At 44.4% G+C, this 22,519-nt stretch overlaps 2 protein-coding genes across 3 annotated transcripts in view; both read left to right on the top strand.

The window, feature by feature from the left end:
- The window catches only part of TXNRD2 (thioredoxin reductase 2), a 43,920-nt gene extending 38,982 nt beyond the window's left edge, over positions 1-4,938 (top strand). The window contains exons 17-18 of the mRNA XM_060683840.2: positions 386-587; positions 4,461-4,938. Of these exons, the coding sequence (XP_060539823.2) occupies positions 386-515 (130 nt within the window). The 3' untranslated portion in view covers positions 516-587; positions 4,461-4,938. The remainder of the gene's footprint in view (positions 1-385; positions 588-4,460) is intronic.
- Positions 4,781-22,519, top strand: part of GNB1L (G protein subunit beta 1 like) — a 71,399-nt gene continuing 53,660 nt past the window's right edge. The window contains exon 1 of one of the 2 annotated variants that reach the window (XM_034435800.3): positions 4,781-4,892. In XM_034435800.3, the coding sequence (XP_034291691.2) occupies positions 4,890-4,892 (3 nt within the window). In that variant the 5' untranslated portion in view covers positions 4,781-4,889. Of the gene's footprint in view, positions 4,893-18,858; positions 19,028-22,519 lie in introns of those variants that run through there. The other variant, XM_087880250.1, reaches the window with a different exon arrangement.

Below are 22,519 nucleotides of genomic sequence, written 5' to 3'. Positions count from 1 at the left end.
CAAAATGAAATTCAATGGTGAAAAAAGTACAGTTCTACATTTAGGCAAGCAAAACAAAATGCACAGGTACAGTATATGTGGTACCTCACTCAATAGTAGTAACTGTGAGAGGGATCTTGGAGTCCTAGTGGACAGTCACTTAAATATGAGCCAGCCGTGTGCAGCAGCTGCCAAAAAAGCCAACACAGTTCTAAGCTGCATCAACAGAGGGATAGAATCAAGATCACCTGAAGTGTTAATACCACTTTATAATGCCTTGGTAAGGACACACTTGGAGTACTGCATCCAGTTTTGGTCGCCACGATGTAAAAAGATAACACATAAAGATTCCTTTTTTCCCTCTTCATTTTCTTCTCTTCTTTTGTTCTCCACTTGTCTTCTGCAGATGCGGTGCTACTTATTCTCAAATGATGCAGACAGTTGGGATTCACCCCACCTGTGCCGAAGAAGTGACTAAGTTGCACATCACCAAGAGGTCAGGCTTGGATCCGACTGTCACGGGCTGCTGAGGTTAAGCACCATCCCTGGTCAACCAGGCTGGGCAGAAGCCTCCAGAAGAGAAGGAAGGAGCACATCAACATCTAGAGGTCTATAATGTTTCAATTCTTTCGTTGGTCTCTTCACAAGGCCTTTTACCCAACCCCAAAATTGGGCAGCTGCTGCCAAAAAAGCCAACACAGCAGCTGCCAAAAAAGCCAACACAGTTCTGGGCGGCATAAACAGAGGGATAGAATCAAGATCACGTGAAGGGTTAATACCACTTTATAATGCCTTGGTAAGGCCACACTTGGAATATGGCATCCAGTTTTGGTCGCCACGATGTAAAAAAGATGTGGAGACTCTAGAAAGAGTGCAGAGAAGAGCAACAAAGATGATTAGGGGACTGGAGGCTAAAACATATGAAGAACGGTTGCAGGAACTGGGTATGTCTAGTTTAATAAAAAGAAGGACTAGGGGAGACAGGATAGCAGTGTTCCAATATCTCAGGGGCTGCCCCAAAGAAGAGGGAGTCAAGCTATTCTCCAAAGCACCTGAGGGTAGGACAAGAAGCAATGGGTGGAAACTAATCAAGGAGAGAAGCAATTTAGAACTAAGTTAGAACAGTTAGAACAATTAATAAGTGGAACAACTTGCCTGATGGTAGAAGAGATTATTTTCATTTTCTAAGGACCGCTTCATATTTTCATCTCAGCCAGAAGGTGGAGATGCTGGCTAAGATATTAGCCCGGGAGTTCAGGGATATCAAATGATAATAAAACCGGCAGGATTGCAAAGCAAAACGCCAATAAAACGCTATCCACGGCGACTTCTATTGTTAGCGATTCGATCAGGGTGATCGAATTTCCAGTATGTTTATTTCCCGTACAATTAAAATTTCAATTATCTGAAAATGCATCTCTGCTCACCCCAAAGTGTGTATCGCTTTATATACCGCAATAGAATAGAATAGAATAGAACAGAACAGAACAGAACAGAACAGAATATGGAATGGAATGGAATGGAATGGAATGGAATGGAATGGAATGGAACGGAATAGAACAGAACAGAACAGAACAGAACAGAACAGAATTTTGTATTGGCCAAGTGTGATTGGACACACAAGGAGTTTGTCTTGGTGCATAAGCTCTCAGTGTACATAAAAAGACAAGATACATTCGTTAAGAATCATAAGGTACAACACTTAATGACAGTCGTAGGGTACAAATAAGCAATCGAATCCTACTAGGAAACAATATAAATCGTAAGGATGCAAGCAACAAGGTTACAGTCATGCAGTCATAAGAGGGAGGAGATGGATGATAGGAACGATGAGAAGATTAATAGTAATGCAGACTTAGTGAATAGTTTGACAGTGTTGAGGGAAGTATTTGTTGAGCAGAGTGATGGCGTTTGGGGAAAAACTGTCCTTGTGTCTAGTTGTTCTGGTGCGCAGTGCTCTATAGCGTCATTTTGAGGATAGGAGTTGAAACAGTTTATGTCCAGGATGTGAGGGGTCTGTAAATATTTTCACAGCCCTCTTTTTGACTCGTGCAGTATACAGGTCCTCAATGGAAGGCAGGTTGGTAGCAATTGTTTTTTCTGCAGTCATAAATCATGATCATAGTCATCGTAAAAATATATTCATCATAAATCATAAGGTACAACACTTAGTGATAATCATAGGATACTAAATAAGCAGTCAACGTAAATCATACAAGGATACTGTATAAAACAATACAAATCATAAGATACAACAGTGATAAAAAGAGCCTTGGTAGTACAGTGGTCTAAAGCACCCTGTTATTAACACAGCTGCCTGCAATTACTGCAGGTTCAAATCTTACCAGGCTCAAGGTTGACTCAGCCTTCCATCCTTTCTAAGGTAGGTAAACTGAGGACCCAGTTTGTGGGGGCAATAAGCTGACTTTGTATAAATATACAAAAGAATGAAGGCTATTGCTTAGCGCATTGTAAGCCGCCCTGAGTCTCCGGAGAAGGGCGGCATATAAATCAAATAAAAATTTAATAAAAAAAAATTTAATAAAAAAAAATAATCATAGGATACTAAATAAGCAGTCAACATAAATCATACGAGGATACTAAATAAAACAATATAAATCATAAGATACAAGCAACAAAATTATAGTCATAAGACGATAAGGAGATAGGTCATTGAAAAGATGAGAATAATAATAATACAGTCTTAGTAAATCATTTGACAGTATTGTGGGAATTAGTTGTTTAGCAGAGTGATGGCATGGGGTGGGGGAATTGTCCTTGTGTCTAGTTGTTCTGACGTGCAGTGCCCTACAGCATCGTTATGAGGGTTGAAGGTGAAACAGTTTAGGTCCAGGGTGTGAGAGGTCTGTAGAATTAGAATTAGAATTAAATAGAAATGGAAGAGAGCTGGAAGGGACCTTGGAGGTCTTCTAGTCCAGCCCCCTGCTCAAACAGGAGAACCTATAAGATCTCCTGCTTGGGCAGGGGACTGGACTAGAAAATTGGACTAGAAATATTTTATATTTTATGCTCTGTTCCCAGGAGGGAGGAGGCCATTCCAAAAGAGTAAGAGGCAACTCAGCCTGGACATCATGTGTGATAGAAAGAGGATGAAGTCAGTCCCTCCTTAACAGTTCACAGAGTATATAGTAGATGCAAGTAGTAAACTCCTCAGGCTGGAAAGATTTTTGTCTCTAGATGTGAAACAATAAAGAATTCAGCTTGGAAGAATCCTCACATGTCACTCTTGGTTTGGAATCTCGACAGAGTTTTTTGGCCATGGCCAACTCTTCAGAAAACCATCTGCAATTACCCACAAGATGCTTTTTCAAGAGGCAACTGGACTTCCTTGGGTTTTTTTTCCTTGAAGACATTTTTGCTTCTCATCCAAGAAGCTTCTTCAGTTCTGACTGAATGGCAGGTCATTCAGGATTCTTCTGTTAGAACAGAAGAAGCTTCTTGGATGAGAAGCGAAATGTCTTCAAGGAAAAAACCAAGAAAGTTCACCTGCCTCTTGAAAAAGAACCTTCCTGGATGACTCAGAATCTTAATAGACTTTTCTTTCTTTCTTCCTTCCTTCCTTCCTTCCTTCCTTCCTTCCTTCCTTCCTTCCTTCCTTCCTTCCTTCCTTCCTTCCTTTCTTTCTTTCTTTCTTTCTTTCTTTCTTTCTTTCTTTCTTTCTTTCTTTCTTCTCCAGTTACCTCTTGAAAAAGCACCTTCGGGGTAACCTCAACCTGGATGACTCAGTCTTCATAGACTTTCTCTCTCTCTCTCTCTCTCTCTCTTTCCCTTCCTTCCTTCCTTCCTTCCTTCCTTCCTTTCTTCTCCAGTTACCTCTTGAAAAAGCACCTTCGGGGCAACCTCAACCTGGATGACTCAGTCTTCATAGACTCTCTCTCTCTCTCTCTCTCTCTCTCTCTCTCTCTCTCTTTCTTTCTTTCTTTCTTTCTTTCTTTCTTTCTTCTCCAGTTGCCTCTTGAAAAAGCACTTTCAGGGCAACCATGACCTGGATGACTGAAAATCTTCATAGACTTACTTTCTTTCTTTCTTTCTTTCTTTCTTTCTTTCTTTCTTTCTTTCTTTCTTTCTTTCTTTCTTTCTTTCTTTCTTTCTTTCTTCTCCAGTTGCCTCTTGAAAAAGCATTTTCAGAGCAACCACGACCTGGATGACTGAGAATCTTCATAGACTTCCTTCCTTCCTTCCTTCCTTCCTTCCTTCCTTCCTTCCTTCCTTCCTTCCTTCCTTCCTTCCTTCCTTCTTCCTTCCTTCTTTCCTTCCTCCCTCCCTCCCTCCCTCCCTCGCTCCCTCCCTCCCTCCCTTCCTTCTCCAGTTGCCTTTGCGGGCAACCACAACTGGATGACTGAGAATCTCCATAGATCTCTACAATTCCCCTGTGTCTGTGAAATGAACCTACATTCCCTCTACCCAAGTCTCCCATTGAAGTCAATATCCTTATGCTGCCAATATTTATTTATTTTTAGAGTCACCACCAGGCCAACTCCAGTGAAAGCCTTCTGCCAACCGATCCCATTTCTGGAATGTTCACTCCTCCAATTTATTTCATTGGATGAAGATATCTAGATGGATGTTGATGAGCTGGAACTGGTACCAAAGCCGGGGTAGATGGACACCAAAAATATCTGCTCCTTTTCTGAGAAGTTCTGCCTTGTGCCTTCCAGGGATGGTTTATTTTCAACAGCCACCTCAAGCAGCCTCGTACGGATGCCAAAAAACCCAACCAACGTCGCAAAAGATTTCTTGGACGTGCAGATATTTTGTGCGTTTGAGGAATCCATGCAAAATCAGGGGACACCGGCTGATGACGACTTGTGTATAAATCCACTCGCTGGAGTAGACAGGTTTGATGCTTGCTGGTTCCTTATTGAGCCGAAAGAATTACGTTGGAATTGATGGTAAGAAAGTTCATAGAAGGATTAAAAAATAGCTGTTAAATTTGTAGAAGCTGTGTGGTTGATTTGGGATAACTCTTCCTTCCCCCAAAAATCAAATATGTTTGATGAGAAGAAGGACTAGCTTTCTTTGCCACCGTTCTTAAGCAAGTCACTGCAGTTACTAAGTTAGTAAAAGGAGACACAGTCTCCTGGTCACCCAGATGGCTTTCATGCCTTCCGGGACTAGCCAGCTTTCATGACTAACATGGGACTAGGACTCCCAGCCTCCTGGTGATTGGCCCCAAAGCCACCCGCCCATTTTCATGACTAAGGTGGGACTAGAACTCCCAGTCTCCTGGTGATTGGCCCAAAGCCACCCAGCCCATTTTCATGACTAAGGTGGGACTAGGACTCCCAGTCTCCTGGTGATTGGCCTCAAAGCCACCCAGCCCATTTTCATGACTAAGGTGGGACTAGAACTCCCAGCCTCCTGGTGATTGGCCCAAAGCCACCCAGCTCATTTTCATGACTAAGGTGGGACTAGAATTCCCAGTCTCCTGGTGATTGGCCCCAAAGTCACCCACCAGCTTTCATGACTTAAGGTGGGACTAGAACTCCCAGCCTCTTAGTGATTGGCCCCAAAGCCACCCAGTTGGCTTTCGTGCCTAAGGCGGAACTAGAATTCAGGGTCTCCCAGTTTCTAGCCTAGTTACCTTAACCACTAGACCAAGCTGTCTCTATAATAGAGCGACAGAAACTGGATTTGTCTCTTTCATCCATTTCTATTGTCTCTCTTCGTCCCATCGCTTTCTTGAAAACTTTTCAGCAGTCAACGATGAGAAATTTTCACGAGAAGCACACTTGGAGGCACTGTTTAAAAAGACACACTCGCCCACGCCCACCCCTCGGGATGACAACCGGGACACAAATTGATGTAATTACTTGACGAAGCCTGAAAACCTGTCTGCCAGATGTCAGGGAGTTAATTGTGGCTCTATTGTGCCCCGTCTTAAGTCAATATTGTCAGCTATTATTCCTCTTAATCCCCTAACATCATGGTTTGATGCTGGGCCGCTGGAGATGTCCCCTTCAGCGCCTCTTTGTGGCGCAGGTTTGCCCGTTTGCGGCAGGCAACGGGAACACGAGATTGCGTGGTGGTGTTAGGCATTCGGCTGAGCTACCTTTATTCTCTGTACAGTTAGTCCTCAACTTACAACAGTTTGTTTAGTGACCGTTCCAAATTACAACAGCATTGAAAAATGAACCCCCCAGCCAGCGTGGAATTGAGATCCATGCATCTTAATTTTGCCAAGTTTGAAAAACACAGAACTAGCCCAAACCAATAATTACAGTATATCTATATGTATGCCTCTATCCATCCATCCATCCATCCATCCATCCATCCATCCATCCATCCATCCATCCATCCATCCATCCATCTACAGTATCTATCTATCTATCTATCTATCTATCTATCTATCTATCTATCTATCTATCTATCTATCTATCTATCTATCTATCTATCTAGTCCTTGACATACAACAGTTCATTTAGTGACTGCTTGAAGTTGCAAAGGCACCAGAGGTGGGTTTCAGCAGGTTCTGACCAGTTCTGGAGAACCGGTAGCGGAATTTTTGAGTAGTTCGGAGAACCGGTAGTAAAAATTGTGACTGGCCCCGCCCTCATTGGGAGGAAATGGGGATTTTGCAGTAACCTCCTCACCAGGCTCAAGGTTGACTCAGCCTTTCCGTCCTTCCGAGGTGGGTAAAATGAGGACCCAGTTTGTTGGGGGCAAGAGGCTGACTCTGTAAACTGCTTAGAGAGGACTGGAAAGCACTATGAAGCGGTATATAAATCTAGGTGCTATTGCCCTTCCTCCTTCCTTCCTTCCTTCCTTCCTTCCTTCCTTCCTTCCTTCCTTCCTTCCTTCCTTCTTCTTTCCTTTCTTTCTTTCTTTCTTTCTTTCTTTCTTTCTTTCTTTCTTTCTTTCTTTCTTTCTTTCTTTCTGTCTTCCTTCCTTCCTTCCTTGTGGTTAGAATGCAGTAACGCATGCTAATTATGTCCACTGCCAGTAGTTTGATCCTGACAGGCTCACTGTTGACTCAGTCTTCCATTCTTCCAAGGTGGGTAAAATGAGGACCCAGATTGTTGGGGGCAAGAGGCTGACTCTGTAAACTGTTTAGAGAGGGGGGTAAAGGTAAAGGTTCCCCTTGCACATACATGCTAGTTGTTCCCGACTCTAGGGGGCGGTGCTCAACTCCGTTTCAAAGCCGAAGAGCCAGCGCTGTCTGAAGAAGTCTCCGTGGTCATGTGGCCAGCATGACTCAACGCCAAAGGCGCACGGAACGCTGTTCCCTTCCCATCAAAGGTGGTCCCTATTTTTCTGCTTGCATTTTTTACGTACTTTCGAACTGCTAGGTTGGCAGAAGCTGGGAGAAATCATGGGAGCCCCCCCCCCCCGTTACGCGGCACTAGGGATTCGAACCGCTGAACTGCCGACCTTTCGATCGACAAGCTCAGCGTCTTAGCCACTGAGCCACTGCCTCCCTTAGAAATCAATTAGCAGAGAGCAAACCCCATTCTCTGTCAGCACTGATGATGTCCTTTAGAGATCCACATCCCTTAGAGAGGGCTGTAAAGCACTGTAAAGCGGTATATAAGTCTAAGTGCTATTGCTATGCAGATATAAATAAATATATATATATATATCGCTGATAAAGAAATAAAGGGAGACTAGTATAGATCTATTTCAAGCTATTTAGCTCTCATCAGCTAGCCATACCCTTACTTGGATTCGAACTTGGGCTGCCTGTATGTTAGGCAGTTGTATTAACCTCTGAGCCACAAGTTCTCCTCCCTTTATTTCTTTATCAGCGAAATATAAATTTGGTATAAAATGGTTTGTCGTGAATGCGACTGCGTCCGATAAGAGGCAAAGATCTGGCATATCTGAGTGCAGAAAATTCATCCTTCCTCACTCCCAGGAAGCCGCTGGCGCACCATCTCGAAAGGGAAGTTTCCAGAATGTGATTGCATCAGTCAGAAAGTGAAGAGCCTGATGAGAAAATAAATAAATAAATAAATAAAAAAGTCTAGCCAGGAGGCTGGGAAGAAGGGAGAAGACCATCCTTGTTCCGACAGGGCCCTTGCGCATCGCTTGTGGCAGAGATACAGAGGGAGATGGATGTGTGCCAGTTTCCCGAAGGAGAATTCATTCCGAAGAAGAGGTAAATCGCAGCCATTTTGGGATAGGTGAGCCTTAATCGCCCATCCGTATGGAAGGGCAGACTGTATTGATGACACATATATGTGACAGACAGCACCATTTTTCCACTCCAGAGGAAAGAAATATTTAGAAAGTTTAGTTTTAGTTTAGTTTTGTCTCAACTAAACTCTCTGAGATTGTTTGTTTTCTTCCAGACGTTTCATTACCCAACTAGCAGTGGTGGGTTCCTCCTGGTTCGGTCCGGTTCGGCCGAGCCGGTAGCGGTGACGATATGACATCACCGAGCCGGTTCTCCCCCCCCCGCCCTCCCACGTTATTCTTACCTTTTATTTGGTCCCACCCCCAATCTATTGCTGCCTCCTGAATCCCAGCTGATGACTAGAGGGGGAAAAAAACTGTTTAAACTCTTGCTGTGGGACTTCAAAGGGCCGCCCTACAGCTGATCAGTGTTAAAAGCAAACAAATGAGTCGGGTCGTAAGTGCGAGGACTGGTCGTAAGTGCGAGGACCTTCCAGAAATGACTCTGACCAGCTAGCCACGCCCGCCTAGTCACATGACCTCCAAGCCACACCCACAAAATAAGCCACGCCCACAGAACCGGTAGTAAGAAAAATTGAGAACCCACCCCTGTGCGTAACCCATCTGGAACTTTTCCCGCTAACCTTGGCAGGTTTGCAAGTGAGAAGAGGGGAAACGGCAGCTCCGCAGAGGAAGGAAAGGTGGAGGTGTTTTTTTTCTTTTCTCTTCCCCGTGACTTGTAGAAAAAGTGTGCAACCGGCTAAAAAACAACGGAGGGGGAAAAACATAAACTCTCCACGCTGGGTGTGATTTATGGGGCTGTAAAAAAAAAAAAAAACCGAGATACGGAGTTTTGGCTGCAAAGTCCTGGTTGGGTAATGAAATTTCTGCCAGAAAATAAGCAAGCTGAGAGAGCACCAAGGGACCCCGTAGTTCTCTTCCTCCTCCACCTGTCTCTTCCAATCCTGATGATGTTACCTAGTTGGGCAATGAAACATCCACCAGAAAACAAGCAGGCTCAGAGAGCACCAAGGACCCCACCGTTGTCGTCGTCCTCCTCCTCCTCCTCTTCCTCCTCCTCCTCCTGTCTCTTCTAGTCCTGATGATGTTACCTAGTTGGATAATGAAATGTCTGCAAGAAAACAACCAAGCTCAGAAAGCATCAAAGACACCCCTCCCCCACAGTCGTCCTCCTCCGCCACCACCTCCTCAAACCCCACTCCCTTCCAGCACTGATGATGTGACTTAGTTGGGTCATGTAACGCCTGCAAGAAAAGAAGCAAGCTCGAAGAGCACCCAGGACTCCATATTTCTCCTCCCCCTCCTCCTCTTCCTCTTCTTCCTCCTCCCAAATTCCACTCTCTTCTATACTGATGGTGTTGCCTAGTTTGGGTCATGTGCGAGGGAAATCTAGGAGCCTGGATAGCTCAACAGACTAAAAGCCTGTTATTAACATTCAGCTGCCTGCAATTATTGCAGGTTCGAATCTCCCCAGGCTCAAGGTTGACTCAGCCTTCCATCCTTTCTAAGGTAGGTAAATTGAGGACCCAGTTTGTGGGGGCAATAAGCTGACTTTGTATGAAGTCTGGAATCAGTTGCCCCCAGAGATAAGGAGAATCCAAGACCTCAGCGCCTTCCGCCGTGCCCTTAAAACCCACTTTTTCCAGCAAGCCGGGCTGGCTTAAGAAGAAATTTTTAAATTTTTTTAATGTTTTAATTGGTTTGTGATTTTTAAATTTTTGGGCCAAATTTTATATATATTTTAATTGGTCTTAATATTTGGCTTCGGCAGCACATATACTAAAATTGGAACGATACAGAGAAGATTAATATTTGTAGTTTATGTTCTTAATTCTGGCTGTGCACCGCCCTGAGTCCTTAGGGAGAAGGGCGGTATATAAATTGAAAAATAAATAAATAAATAAATAAATAAATAAATAAATAAATAAATAAATAATTAATATACAAAAGTATGAAGGCTATTGCTTAACGCACTGTAAACTGCCCTGAGTCTCCGGAGAAGGGCGGCATATAAATCTAATTTAAAAAAAAACCCTTTATCTTTACCTAGTCATAATCAATGAGGATCTAATCCTGGCTTACCCCTTGGTGACCCCTTCAGCTTTGCCAGCTCTGGGGACCGCTTCCTTCTGCCTTATGATTGGTCTGGCTTTTGTGTCAACTTTCAGGAAAAGCTGGGCAGCGTGTAGCACAATAGGAGCTAATCTAAGCAAGAGAAGTCTTCTTCAGTAGCCCATTAGTGAAGCCTGAAGGAAGCTGTCGAGACTTTTGGGTGGCTTTTCAGACCAGCTGAAAGCTTCCGTGGGACAGGAGGAGAAGGAAGAGGGAGGGAGGCCCACAAATCGAGGCACATCGGTTTGCTTGTCGTCGTGTCTTATTTTCCTTCCAACCTTGAGTAATGGTGTGCTTCCTCTCGACTTCCTTCTTGGAGCATCTATGGCTCTGTTTACGGGTCTCCTCCTGCCTTCTTGTTTCCTGCCTTAACTGGCTGCCCCGAAGAATAGATGCTCTGGAGACTTCACGCCTCCTTACCTTGGCCTGAACGGATCCGTCATTCTGTCTCACGTTGCCTCTTGCTAACATCTACTTCCCACACAAGTGGGTAACCTTGAGGTTGCGCCATGAATTCCACGGGTCTCCTTTTAGTTGTCTGTTCATCAGAAGGCAGGGCACACGATCCCTTGACTGAGATAAGGAAATTGCCTTGGTGGTTGAAGTTGTGAAAACAGGACCTTGCTATTTGTACTTACAAGGGAGTCCTCCCTTTTTAATTTTGAGTAGGGGCCAAGTTGCTTTATCTCAACGAAACGTGCCTCTACGTTCCCTGGTCATATCAGGGTCAGTTGAAGCCTCATAGCAGTCGTCACCTCTTCCAAGGACAGATTTAATGCTTGTTCATCAACAGGAAGCCTCCAGATGTCGGGTTCCTCCTCAACCTTTCTATGATCGTTTCATTCCAACTTCGCAGAAGTCAGAACTCCATGTTTGATCATCTCAGGAAGAAACCCTAAAGCAGTGATGGAGAACCTTTTCGGCACCGAGTGCCCAAACCGGAACATGCGTGCATGTGTGTGCATGTGTGCATGCCGGAGTGTTGAAAACCCAAAAACCAGCTGGCCGGTGCTTGAATGCCTGTTTTTGGGCCATTTTGGGGGGCCGTTTTCTGGAACGACCCCCAAAAAGGCCCAGAAACAGCTGGAAAAATGGCTTGGTTTTTGGCCATTTTCAGGCTGTTTTCTGTTCTGCCCCAGCTACGGACCTCACAGAACGCAGCACGCACAAAGTCCGTTCAAACCTTCATTTATTGAATAAACCAGTATTTTACAACTACGGCTGTTAATTAATTGCATTAACAGCCGCCAAGAATTCAAAGAATAATAACTGAAAACTTACTATGGTTGGCAGAATGCCCAGAAGCAATTTGCAGGAAGCTGATAAGCAAGACAAGACACGAAGGTATGTGAACTAAATTGTTCCCTGCAAATTGCTTCAGTCGGTGTTTCTCCTTAAATAGGCTGAGGCTTAATAGGCTTAAATTAGCCCAAGCCTTACTCTCGAGGAGACCTCCTCCTGAGGAGCCACTCCTGCCTTTTGGCAGGTCTGTGCACCCGTGCATCGAGAAGAGGATCCTCCTCTTCTTCCTCTTCACTTAAGGGAGCTTCTGGAGGTTCTGAAGGCCCTGGCTGAATCCCTGCCTCTGGCACCACATCTTCTCCAGCCTCCTCATTGTCCGACTCGAGTGCCAGCTGCACAGGCTGCTGGCGCAGCACCACACCAGCCTCCTCGCTGTCGGAATCAGCTACTAGCTGCACAGGCCGTGTACGGGCCACAATAGTTTTCTGGCATGCCAGCGTCAGCGGACACTAGCTGGCCGGCACGCCAGAAACCAGAATAGCAGCTGGCGACGGTGCGCATGCCCACAGAGAGGGCTCTGTGTGCCACCTCTGGCACGTATGCCATAGGTTCACCATCACAGCCATAAAACTTCCTTCCTTTCCTTTTTGTGGTTGGCTTTCTGAGTGTTGTGGCCCGCCAGCAGCCTGCACAGATTGTGGTTGATCCTGACAATGAGGAGGCTGGTGTGGTGTCGCGCCAGCATCCTGTGCAGCCGGCGCTCGGGTCGGACAGCGAGGAGGCTGAAGAGGATGTGGTGCCAGAGGCAGAGACTCAGCCAGGGCCTTCAGAAGCTCCAGAGGCTCCTTCAAGTGAAGAGAGTGAAGTGGAGGAGCCTCTCCTCAATGCTCGAGCACGCAGGGCTGCCAAAAGGCAGGAGTGGCTACTCAGGAGGAGGTCTCCTCGAGAGTAAGGCTTGGGCTAATTTAAGCCTATTAAGCCTCAGCCTATTTAAGTTCGCTCACAGATAGCACACGCTGCTGGAAACAACATTTAATTACTACGCAAAGCATTTTGAGAGTGAGTTTCTTGTTATATCTTGGTTTCTGGGCTGGTTGCCAACCCTCTTTGGACTTCATTTAATCTCTGTAATTCATAGCAGGCTGATAAGGACATTTGCACTGGAAGCCTGCATTTTGGAAGGGATCTGTTTGTATTAAACTGAGTTTTTGGAGCTTTGTGTGCGTCACACTCCTTGGGATCCAGAGCTGGGGCAGAACACTGAGCCATGCTAAGGCTAAGTTTGGTTTGGCTCCAGATAAGTCATTCCTTGTTTCCATGCAACTTCCGAATGCGCGTGGTGTTATTTTATTTTATTTTTTTGTTTTGGATCGGGCCAGCTGAGTCACCTCTTCCCAGCAATGGGACGATGGTTTGAAGCAACACGTTTTATGGTCCCATGTTGCGTCATTTGTGCCTCTGGATGAAGAAACCTGCAATGAAAAAAAAAAAAAAAACCTCTTCATAGAGTGATGGAATCTAGGGTGGGGAATGAAGGTGGGGAGAACTAATCTGAAGGTTCGGGTCTGTTACGACAAAGCCAGGAACCGAAAAAAAAAATATTGTTGCTTACGAAGTTAGCGGGCATTGCTTCAACCCATCACAATTTCTCCTGATTTCTCTTTAATTAGATGAAGAATTTAATACCCTAAGGGTGGTTGGGTTTGGGTTCAACTTAGGAAGCCATTGCTAGAGACATCTCAGGACTTAAGCCAGATTTTTCTGCCTACGTTCCCCTACAGGGCGCCTTTGGCACCAAGGAAGCTCACACCCTACCTGCGTAGCACAAGAACAATTTAAAATGTAAAAGATCTGATTTTTAATGCTTCCGACGTATTTTGAGGAGGGACGCAGTGGCTCAGTGGCTAAGACGCTGAACTTGTCGATGGAAAGGTCGGCAGTTCAGCGGTTCGAATCCCTGGTTCCGCCTAACGGGGTGAGCTCCCGTGACTTGTCCCAGCTTCTGCCAACCTAGCAGTTCGAAAGCAGATAAAAACTGCAAGTAGAAAAATAGGGACCACCTTTGATGGGAAGGGAACAGCGTTCCATGCGCCTTCAGCATTGAGTCATGCCGGCCACATGACCACGGAGACGTCTTCGGACAGCGCTGGCTCTTTGGCTTTGAAACGGAGATGAGCACCGCCCCCTAGAGTCGGGAACGACTAGCACAGATGTGCGAGGGGAACCTTAAACCAAAATACCTTAATGTATTTTGACAACAAATGGGAAGCTCAGGAATACGGAGCTTATACGGAGGATCCCGGATCTGCGCACCTTCTGTCGCGCTCTCAAGACTTTTTTATTCCATCAAGCCGGCCTGGCCTAAATCTTTCCCCTTTAAAATGTAAATTTTAATTTGTTTTTAAAATTATTGGGTGTTTTAAATTTGTCTCGGCCAAATTGTTTAATTCGGTTTTATTCTGTTTTTAAATTTTGTATTTATGTGTTTTATTCTGTGGCTGTTCACCGCCCTGAGTCCTTCGGGAGTAGGGCGGTATATAAATCAAAAAAATGAAATGAATCTGCAAATTTGACCATGGAGAGGGTTACATCTGGTTTTGTGGTTTTGAAATGCTGCCCTAGCATTGCACCAGGGGTTAGGATAGACAGACAGATAGACTAGACAGAGACAGACATGGAGAGAGAGACAGACTTATAGACATCGAGAAAGAGAGAGAGAGAGAGACATAGAGCGAGAGAGACATAGATAGATAGCAGTAGCACTTAGACTTATATACTGCTTCATAGTGCTTTACAGCCCTCTCTAAATCAGTCTATTGCCCCCAACAATCTGGGTCCTCATTTTACCGACCTCGGAAGGATGGAAGGCTGAGTCAACTTTGAGCCGGTGGGAATCGAACTGCCAAACCGCAGTCAGCTGGCAGTCAGCAGAAGTATCCTGCAGTACTGCACTCTAACCACTGCGCCACCACGGATAACAAGAGTTCGGGGGGGGGGTTAGCGTCAAGGAAAGCACAAGTAGGTTTTCTAAATAAAGAACAGACTTGTGGGTGATTTGCCTAGGTCATTTCGTAACCGACCGATTCAATTGACTGGTTTTTTTATTTGGATTTGTCTCCATCGTAGGCTCTTCAGCCCAAATGGAATCCGTTTAAATGGTTTGGCTGGAAAGATAATTGTAGCTCTGCGAGGCATTTTTCAAGGTTTTATAGGAAACGCCGGCGAATCCACAGAGCAATTGTACCCTTGGTTTGCATTCCAGATCTAAAAATACGGAGCTGTTCTTCCATTCGACGGGAGAGGAAAGGAAATTGCTATTGCTTTTTTTTTTCTCTCCCACCATCCGGGAGAAAAATATATTGATGTAATTCTCAGGAATGTGGTGCCGGATTTTTGCACTTATGGTATATTACAAGATAGCTGGGGGGAGTTGTTAAAACATCTTGGACAACTTCTCTGCAGTTCTTCTGGAAAACCTCTGGCTTCTTACACTGCTGTGAAATCACAGGGATAGGTTTGAATTTGCAATCGATAGGAAATTTAAAAAAAAATATTGATAAGGCAAAGGGATCTGGCTGAAAACAGTGACACGACGTTCGACAGAGTCGAATGCCTTATTTTTCACTGAGGACAACGCAACCAAGAATTTCTAGCGGTTGTGCTAGGAGCCTCATGTCCAAAAATCCTCAACAGTAATATTTCCAATTTCTTTTGCGTTGGGGTCCTTGTTGCTCTCTGAGCTTGGTGGTTTTCTTTGCAGGCGTTTCATTACCAAACTGGATAACATCATCAGTGCCAGAAGGAAGTGGGGTTTAAGGGCAAACCTCATTCCCTTCTAGCACTGATGATATTTTAGTTTGATGCTTTAGCCTGAAGTCCTGCATGGTACAAAGGAGTAAATTCATTGACTAAGGAGATTCCTTCCAACACAGATTTTGCGGTCCTTTTCTCTCTTTCTTTCTTTCAGTTCTGTTCTTCCCGGACCAAATGAGAGTGTCAGAAAACCTTAAATAGCTCTTGTCTGATCACTGATAGAGATTTTTGAATTTAGTTGCAAGAGGTATGCAGAATTATTCCAAGGGTTGGATGGAATCTAAAGTCCCTTCTTTCTTTCTTTCTTTCTTTCTTTCTTTCTTTCTTTCTTTCTTTCTTTCTTTCTTTCTTTCTTTCTTTCTTTCTTTCTTTCTTCCTTCCTTCCTTCCTTCCTTCCTTCCTTCCTTCCATCCATCCATCCATCCATCCATCCATCCATCTATCTTCCATCTGTTCTTTTTCTTGATCCTTCCTTCCTTCCTTTACTCTCCTTCCCTTGTTCTTTCCTCTGATCATCCATCTTTTCTTTTTCTCCTTCCTTCCCTGTTCTTTTTCTCCCTTCCTTCTCTCCTTCCTTCCATCCTTCTCTGCTTCCTCTGACCGTCCATTTTTTCTTTTTCTCCTTCCTTCCTTTCCTTCCTTCCCTCTGTTCTTTTCTCCTTCCTTCCTTCCCTGTTCTTTTTCTCCCTTTCTTCCATCCTTCTCTCCTTCCCGTGATCCTTCCTCTGACCATCCACCTTTTCTTTTTTTCCTTCCCTCTGTTCTTTTCTCCTTCCTTCCTTCCCCATTCTTTTTCTCCCTTCCTTCTCATCTTCCTTCAATCCTTCTCTCCTTCCCGTGATCCTTCCTCTGACCATCCACCTTTTCTTTTTTTTCCTTCCCTCTGTTCTTTTCTCCTTCCTTCCTTCCCCATTCTTTTTCTCCCTTCCTTCTCATCTTCCTTCAATCCTTCTCTCCTTCCCTTGATCCTTCCTCTGACCATCCATCTTTTTCTTTTTCTTTTCCTTCCCTCCCTCTCTCCCTCTCATAAAGTCTCTCTTGAATTAAATCAATTTTAATGAATCAAGTCCGCCTTCCTAAAAACAGAGCCCCATCAGGCCCAAATTCAGCTCCTGTTGCCTTTGTGACTAATATGTGTAGCTTACAATCAGGAGACCGGACGGCTCCTTTCCCAATGAAAACATTTCATGAAAAGGCGTAGGAGCTTTTAATAAAGGTGCTGCTAATTTCCTTCTGATTTGTTTGCCGTCATAGACTACTTCCTCCTAACACCCCTCTTCCCACCACTCCTACTACATTGCCATCTTTACCCCTACTTTCTTCCTACAATCCCTATCACCGTGGATCTTAAATTGAAGATAATTCACCTCTCAAGGAGATAATTCGACAATATCCTGGGGTTGACGGAGCAATTTGTACCTGCTTATTTCCTGAATTGAAGTAAAGGCAGGTGTGAAAGAGCTAGAGAGACTGAGTGAAGAGCCAAGGGACCGGGTCAGATAAGAGAGAGAATAGCCCACAGCTGCATAATGGGTGGGGCAAGAGAAGGAAGGCACCCTCCCTACTTTCTCGGGATGTAAAGGAGACAGCATGGGAATTGTACTTTTCAGACTTGCAAGTTTCTGTCCATGTAGCTTTGCAATAAAGTGGAATTAGCTTATCTGATCACGATTCTTATCTAGTTGACGTCGGTCTTAACCAGTCTAAAAGTCTCTTGCGGTCTCTTATCGGACCGGGTCCCTTGGCAGCATTTCTTCTCCTCTTGTCTCCCAAGGTCTTTCTCACAGACCAGTGTAGTTGAAGGGCTTGGTTTGGGACGGCTGATGGTGTGTAAGACAACACATTCTGTGGGATTTTGGGGGTGGGCAACTGTGGCCCTTTTACAACCTGTGGACTTCAACTCCCAGAATTCCTGAGCCAGCTTGGCTGGCTCAGGAATTCTGGGAGTTGAAGTCCACAGGTTGTAAAAGGGCCACAGTTGCCCACCTCTGAGGTAAGTAGATCAAACAGTTGCCATAGTTTCCCGGTTCTTAGACAGGGATGAGCTTTCAAAATTTTAGCAAGGGATTCACTGCCTGGTTGCTTGGTGGGTGTGGCCATGGTGGGCGTGACCTAGTGGGCCTCCTGCACTACGGCGGGGGTGGGGGCGTTTTTGCCCTTCCTAGGCTCCGGAGGCTTTTCTTGAGCCTCCGGGAGGGCGAAAATGGCCTCCCCAGGCTCCAGAATCCGTTTCCGGCACTCAGCCTTCCTTATGGTCCAACTTTCCCAGCCATCCATTGCAACTGGGAAAACCATCGCCTGGACTATACGCACTTTTGTTGGCAGGGTGATGTCTCTGCTTTTTTAGTACGCGGTCTAAATTAAGCATTAGATCAAGAGAGAAAATAGCCCTTGGTTTCCTACAAAACCTCAACAACTTGACTAATAGTACAATATTTAAAACATCCCGAAACAATACAAATGGCAAAGAAATTTTAAAAATAAAACCACTTCGTCTGTCATTAAGGGCATTTATTCTTTTGGCATGATTAGGGTGAAAAAAACAACCGCAAATGTTATTTCTCTCCTCTTTTAATTACCAGCCTTCAGCAAGGCGGAGGAGATGATCAATGCATCAAAAGAGAAGCAACAGTTACCCGAAGAGTTTTCAATTAGGCTGTTATTCTAGTGTGTATGCCTGTTTGTGTAGAGACCCCGCTAATCTTTGGCCTAGATTTTGCTGATCTCAGCTAGAGACATCATAATACTGTTTATTGGCCAATGGCCAAGGAAATAATAATGCCATTTATGTGACACATTGGCAGACATTTTCGCAGACTAAAATTATTACAGCTTTAGGTAACAAACACATCCTCTCTATCATACCGGTATTAGGGCGGAATCTGGCAACCGGTGCCAAATTAGTCACCTCAACAGCATCTGTTTTTTTTTCCTTCTTGCGTTTTAGAACTGTTTTTCGTGACTCTTGACGTGAACATGGAGAAGAGAGGCTTGGGGCACCAATAAAGGAGAATATTTGTAGTTCTGGGTTGAAATGAGGGGGGGTCTCTGGTGCTTTTTGAGCTTGGTGGTTTTCTTGCAGATGTTTCATGACCCAAATAGAAGAGCTAGGGCAGTGGTCCCCAACCCCCGGTCCGCGGACCGGTGCCGGGCCGTGGAGTACCTGGCACCGGTCCGCGCAGCGGCCGGGGGACAGGAACGCTGCAGCGCAAAGGCTCCTGGGCCGTGCGCAATGGGCCTGCGCAAAAGCTCCTGGGCCGTGGCCCCACCCCTGCGCGCGCTCAGTGGGCCGCGGCGATAAAAAGGTTGGGGACCACTGAGCTAGGGCTTTGGGCTCATTTTAGAACCAGTGATGGATTTGCTACTAACGCTCAAGCTTTTTAATTTGAAGTTCAGCGTACCCTTTCTTTTCATAAACCAGGCGTATGGAAGAAAAACTCCCACGTGCCTTTCTCAAATATTTTCATCCTTTCATGCTGATGGCCTTGAGGAGGCTGCTGATAGTGTTGTCCCTTCTCCCTTCTCCCATTAGGACATCAGAAACTCCTTACGCGTGTGCTGAGATTCCACCATAAAAGGTCATGTCACCTGCCTCTCCTCTGCTGTAAATCAAGGGCCTACCTCTGCTGTAAATCTCATCACCGCGGTCTTATGAGCTGCCCTTTCAACTGGCGTTCCACTTTATGGCTCTCATGCTGTGGCTGCAAAAATCAGACAGGAAAAGGTTTGGAAAAGAGATTTATTTGCTGCCTACTAGAGATTGCTTGGAGTTTTGCAGCTTAGATAGGGGAGTCCTATTCTGGTTCTCATATTAAGGATATTGTTTCAAACTCAGCATTTATAAGAGGTTTCTGTTCTATATCTGAGAGAGACGTGGGGTTCGGAAATATGAGATTAGATGATGGGTTAGATAGATAGATAGATAGATAGATAGATAGATAGATAGATAGATAGATAGATAGATAGATAGATAGATAAGGTAGGTGGATGGATGGATGGATGGATGGATGGATGGATGGATGGATGGATAGATGGTAGGTAGGTAATTAGAAGATAGATAGATAGATGGATGGATGGATGGATGGATGGATGGATGGATGGATGGATAGATAGATAGATAGATAGATAGATAGATAGATAGATAGATGATAGGTAGGTAGGTAGATAGATGGTAGGTAGGTAGGTAAGTAGGTAGGTGAGTAGGTAGGTAGATAGATAGATGATAGATTGATAGATGATAGGTAGGTAGGTAGGTAGGTAGGTAGGTAGATGATAGATAGATAGATAGATAGATAGATAGATAGATAGATAGATAGATAGATAGATAGATAGATAGATAGATAGGATGTAGATAGAGATTGCTAGATAGATTAAGAGAGAGAGTGAGATGACATAGATAGATGATATAGATTGATAGATTAATAAATAAAAAATAAATAAATACTGTGTTTCCCCAAAAATAAGACCCTGTCTTATTTTTTTTTTTTTTAACCCTGAAATAAGCGCTTGGCCTTATTGCCATGCGCTCAAAAGCCCGATTGGGCTTATTATTAGGGGATGTCTTATTTTGGGGGAAACAGGGTAGATGGATAAATAGATAGATATGATGTAGATAGAGACTGCTAGATAGATTAAGAGAGAGAGAGAGAGATGACAGATATAGAGATGGTATAGAGATTGTTAGATTAATAAAGATAGATAGATAGATAGATAGATAGATAGATAGATAGATAGATAGATAGATAGATAGATCGATCGAGATGGATGGATGGATGGATGGATGGATGGATGGATGGATGGATGGATGGATGATGCGCTATTTAGATGTAATGATAGAGATGGATAAATAGAGATAGATTGATATGGATATATAGATATTGATTGATCAATAGAGAGATTATATATACATATATACCGGTACATATACATACATACATACATACATAGAGTGAGTGAGTGAGTGAGTGAGAGAGAGAGAGAGAGAGAGAGAGAGAGAGAGAGAGAGAGAGAGAGAGAGAGAGGGAGGAAGAGAGAAAGAGATGTTTTTCAAACCTGGCAATTTTAAACCTAGGTGAAGTTCACATGCCAAGGAATTCTGGAAGTCTACCTATCTTAAAGCCTGCTGGGGGACTGTAGCAGGGATGAAATGCTACTGGTTCGCTCCGGTTCGAGCAAACCGGTAGTTTAAAAAAGCTACTGGTTCCTCCTAACCAGTATTTCCAATGATCAGCTGTTCCGCGCGGTTTAGCTTTGGTAGAAAGCAGAAAATCCTGCTTTCTAGCGAAGCTAAATCGTGCGGCACAGCTGATTCCCCCGCTCCCCCCCCAGTTCTACTCACCTTCCCCAGCCTCCTTTTGGTGTGTACTGTGTATGTGCACACGCAATACACAGTCAACCCATCTTGAAGTGGCCAAGTTTGAAAAACGTTGCCTTAAATCATACAGACGTTAATTTTGGTTGAACAAATCTCTTGTGTGAATGTACCCAGTGTGATTTGAAGATCCGTGATTTCATACTTCCTGCCCCATGTCAAATGTAGGTTATTCCGCTAAACAGCCCACAATTTCGGTATGGCAGGGAGTTCCGATAACGGATTGGGGGCAATTCCACGGCTTTGCCGGTGGCTGGCTTGTGAAACTGACCATCACATTCCTCCACCTGTGAGCTAACATTTTTCGGTGTTGGCTGAAGACGTTGGAAAATAGGTCGGCCTATTTTCTAAAGCACCAGAAGGCAGGACAAAGGAGCAACGAATGGAAACTAATCAAGGAGAGAACCAACCTAGAACTAAGGAACGGCTTCCCTCCAGAAGTTGTGGATGCTCCAACACTGGAAGTTTTTAAGAATAGAGTAGAGTAGAGTAGAGTAGAGTAGAGTAGAGTAGAATAGAATAGAATAGAATAGAATAGAATAGAATAGAATAGAATAGAATAGAATAGAATAGAATAGAATAGAATAGAATAGAATAACAGAGTTGGAAGGGACCTTGGAGGTCTTCTAGTCCAGCCCCCTGCCCAGGCAGGAAACCCTACACCACTTCAGACAAATGGTTATCCAACATCTTCTTAAAAATTTCCAGTGTTGGAGCATTCACAACTTCTGGAGGCAAGTTGTTCCACTGATTAATTGTTCTAACTGTCAGGAAATTCCTCCTTAGTTCTAAATTGCTTCTCTCCTTGATTAGTTTCCCTCCTTTGCTTCTTCTCCTGCCCTCAGGAGCTTTGGAGAATAGCTTGACTCCCTCTTCTTTGTGGCAACCCCTGAGATATTGGAACACTGCTATCCTGTCTCCCCTAGTCCTTCTCGTCATTAAACTAGACATACCCAGTTCCTGTAACCGTTCTTCATATGTTTTAGCCTCCAGTCCCTTAATCCTCTTTGTTGCTCTTCTCTGCACTCTTTCTAGAGTCTCCACATCTTTTTTCACATCGTGGCGACCAAAACTGAATGCAATATTCCAAGTGTGGCCTTACCAAGGCCTTATAAAGTGGTATTAACGCTTTTAAGAAGAAATTGTACAACCATTTGTCTGAAATGGTATAGGATTTCCTGCCTGAGCAGGGGGTTGGACTAGAAGGCCTCCAAGATCCCTTCCAACTCTGATGTCCTGTTTTAGAGCAACATTCACCGCTGAAAAGCGTCCTACGTTTTGCAAACGGTGTGTTCCTTCTTAACCAGCGCTCACGTTTCAAAAACTTCCCCCTCCTGCATGCTCCTTCCTCCAGTGCTTCTGATAGGGTTGTTGAATACTTGTGCCATTACAAAACCACACAAATATGCTCGCTGTTTAATTTAGCTTTACCTGGGGAGTGGGCCTGAGCGAAGCCGTCTTAGGCTTGATGTAGATTTAATCCTCACTCTCTAAAGAGGTTTAAGGCACTCCAGTTTCAGCTAATCCAGAAACCTAACCCCAAATCTTTTGAAAGTCTTCACGGGCCACCAGAGCAATAGGCGAAGAGAAGACCCCTTCCATGATTAAAATTATGAAAAGGATACAGTGTGCTTTTCGGCTAAAAGCTTTACTCCATTCCCCGATAAAGAAGATTTATTTTGCAGCCAGTCGGGAGGATTTTGCTGACAATCTCTTTGTCCGTGACAGATTGACTGTTTTGGAGTTGGGCAGTAGATGAGAGAAGAAGTTGCAAAAAATGATTTTTTTTAAAAAAAAAAGGGGGGGATCAGGGTGGCAGGGGAAAAAAAACAAACCAACAATGAA

Source organism: Pantherophis guttatus, chromosome 17 (assembly GCF_059756535.1).
Source record: "Pantherophis guttatus breed Tessera chromosome 17, ASM5975653v1, whole genome shotgun sequence".
Lineage (NCBI taxonomy): Eukaryota > Metazoa > Chordata > Lepidosauria > Squamata > Colubridae > Pantherophis > Pantherophis guttatus.
Note: the sequence above shows the minus strand (reverse complement) of the source record. Positions and strands in the feature narration are given on the sequence as shown.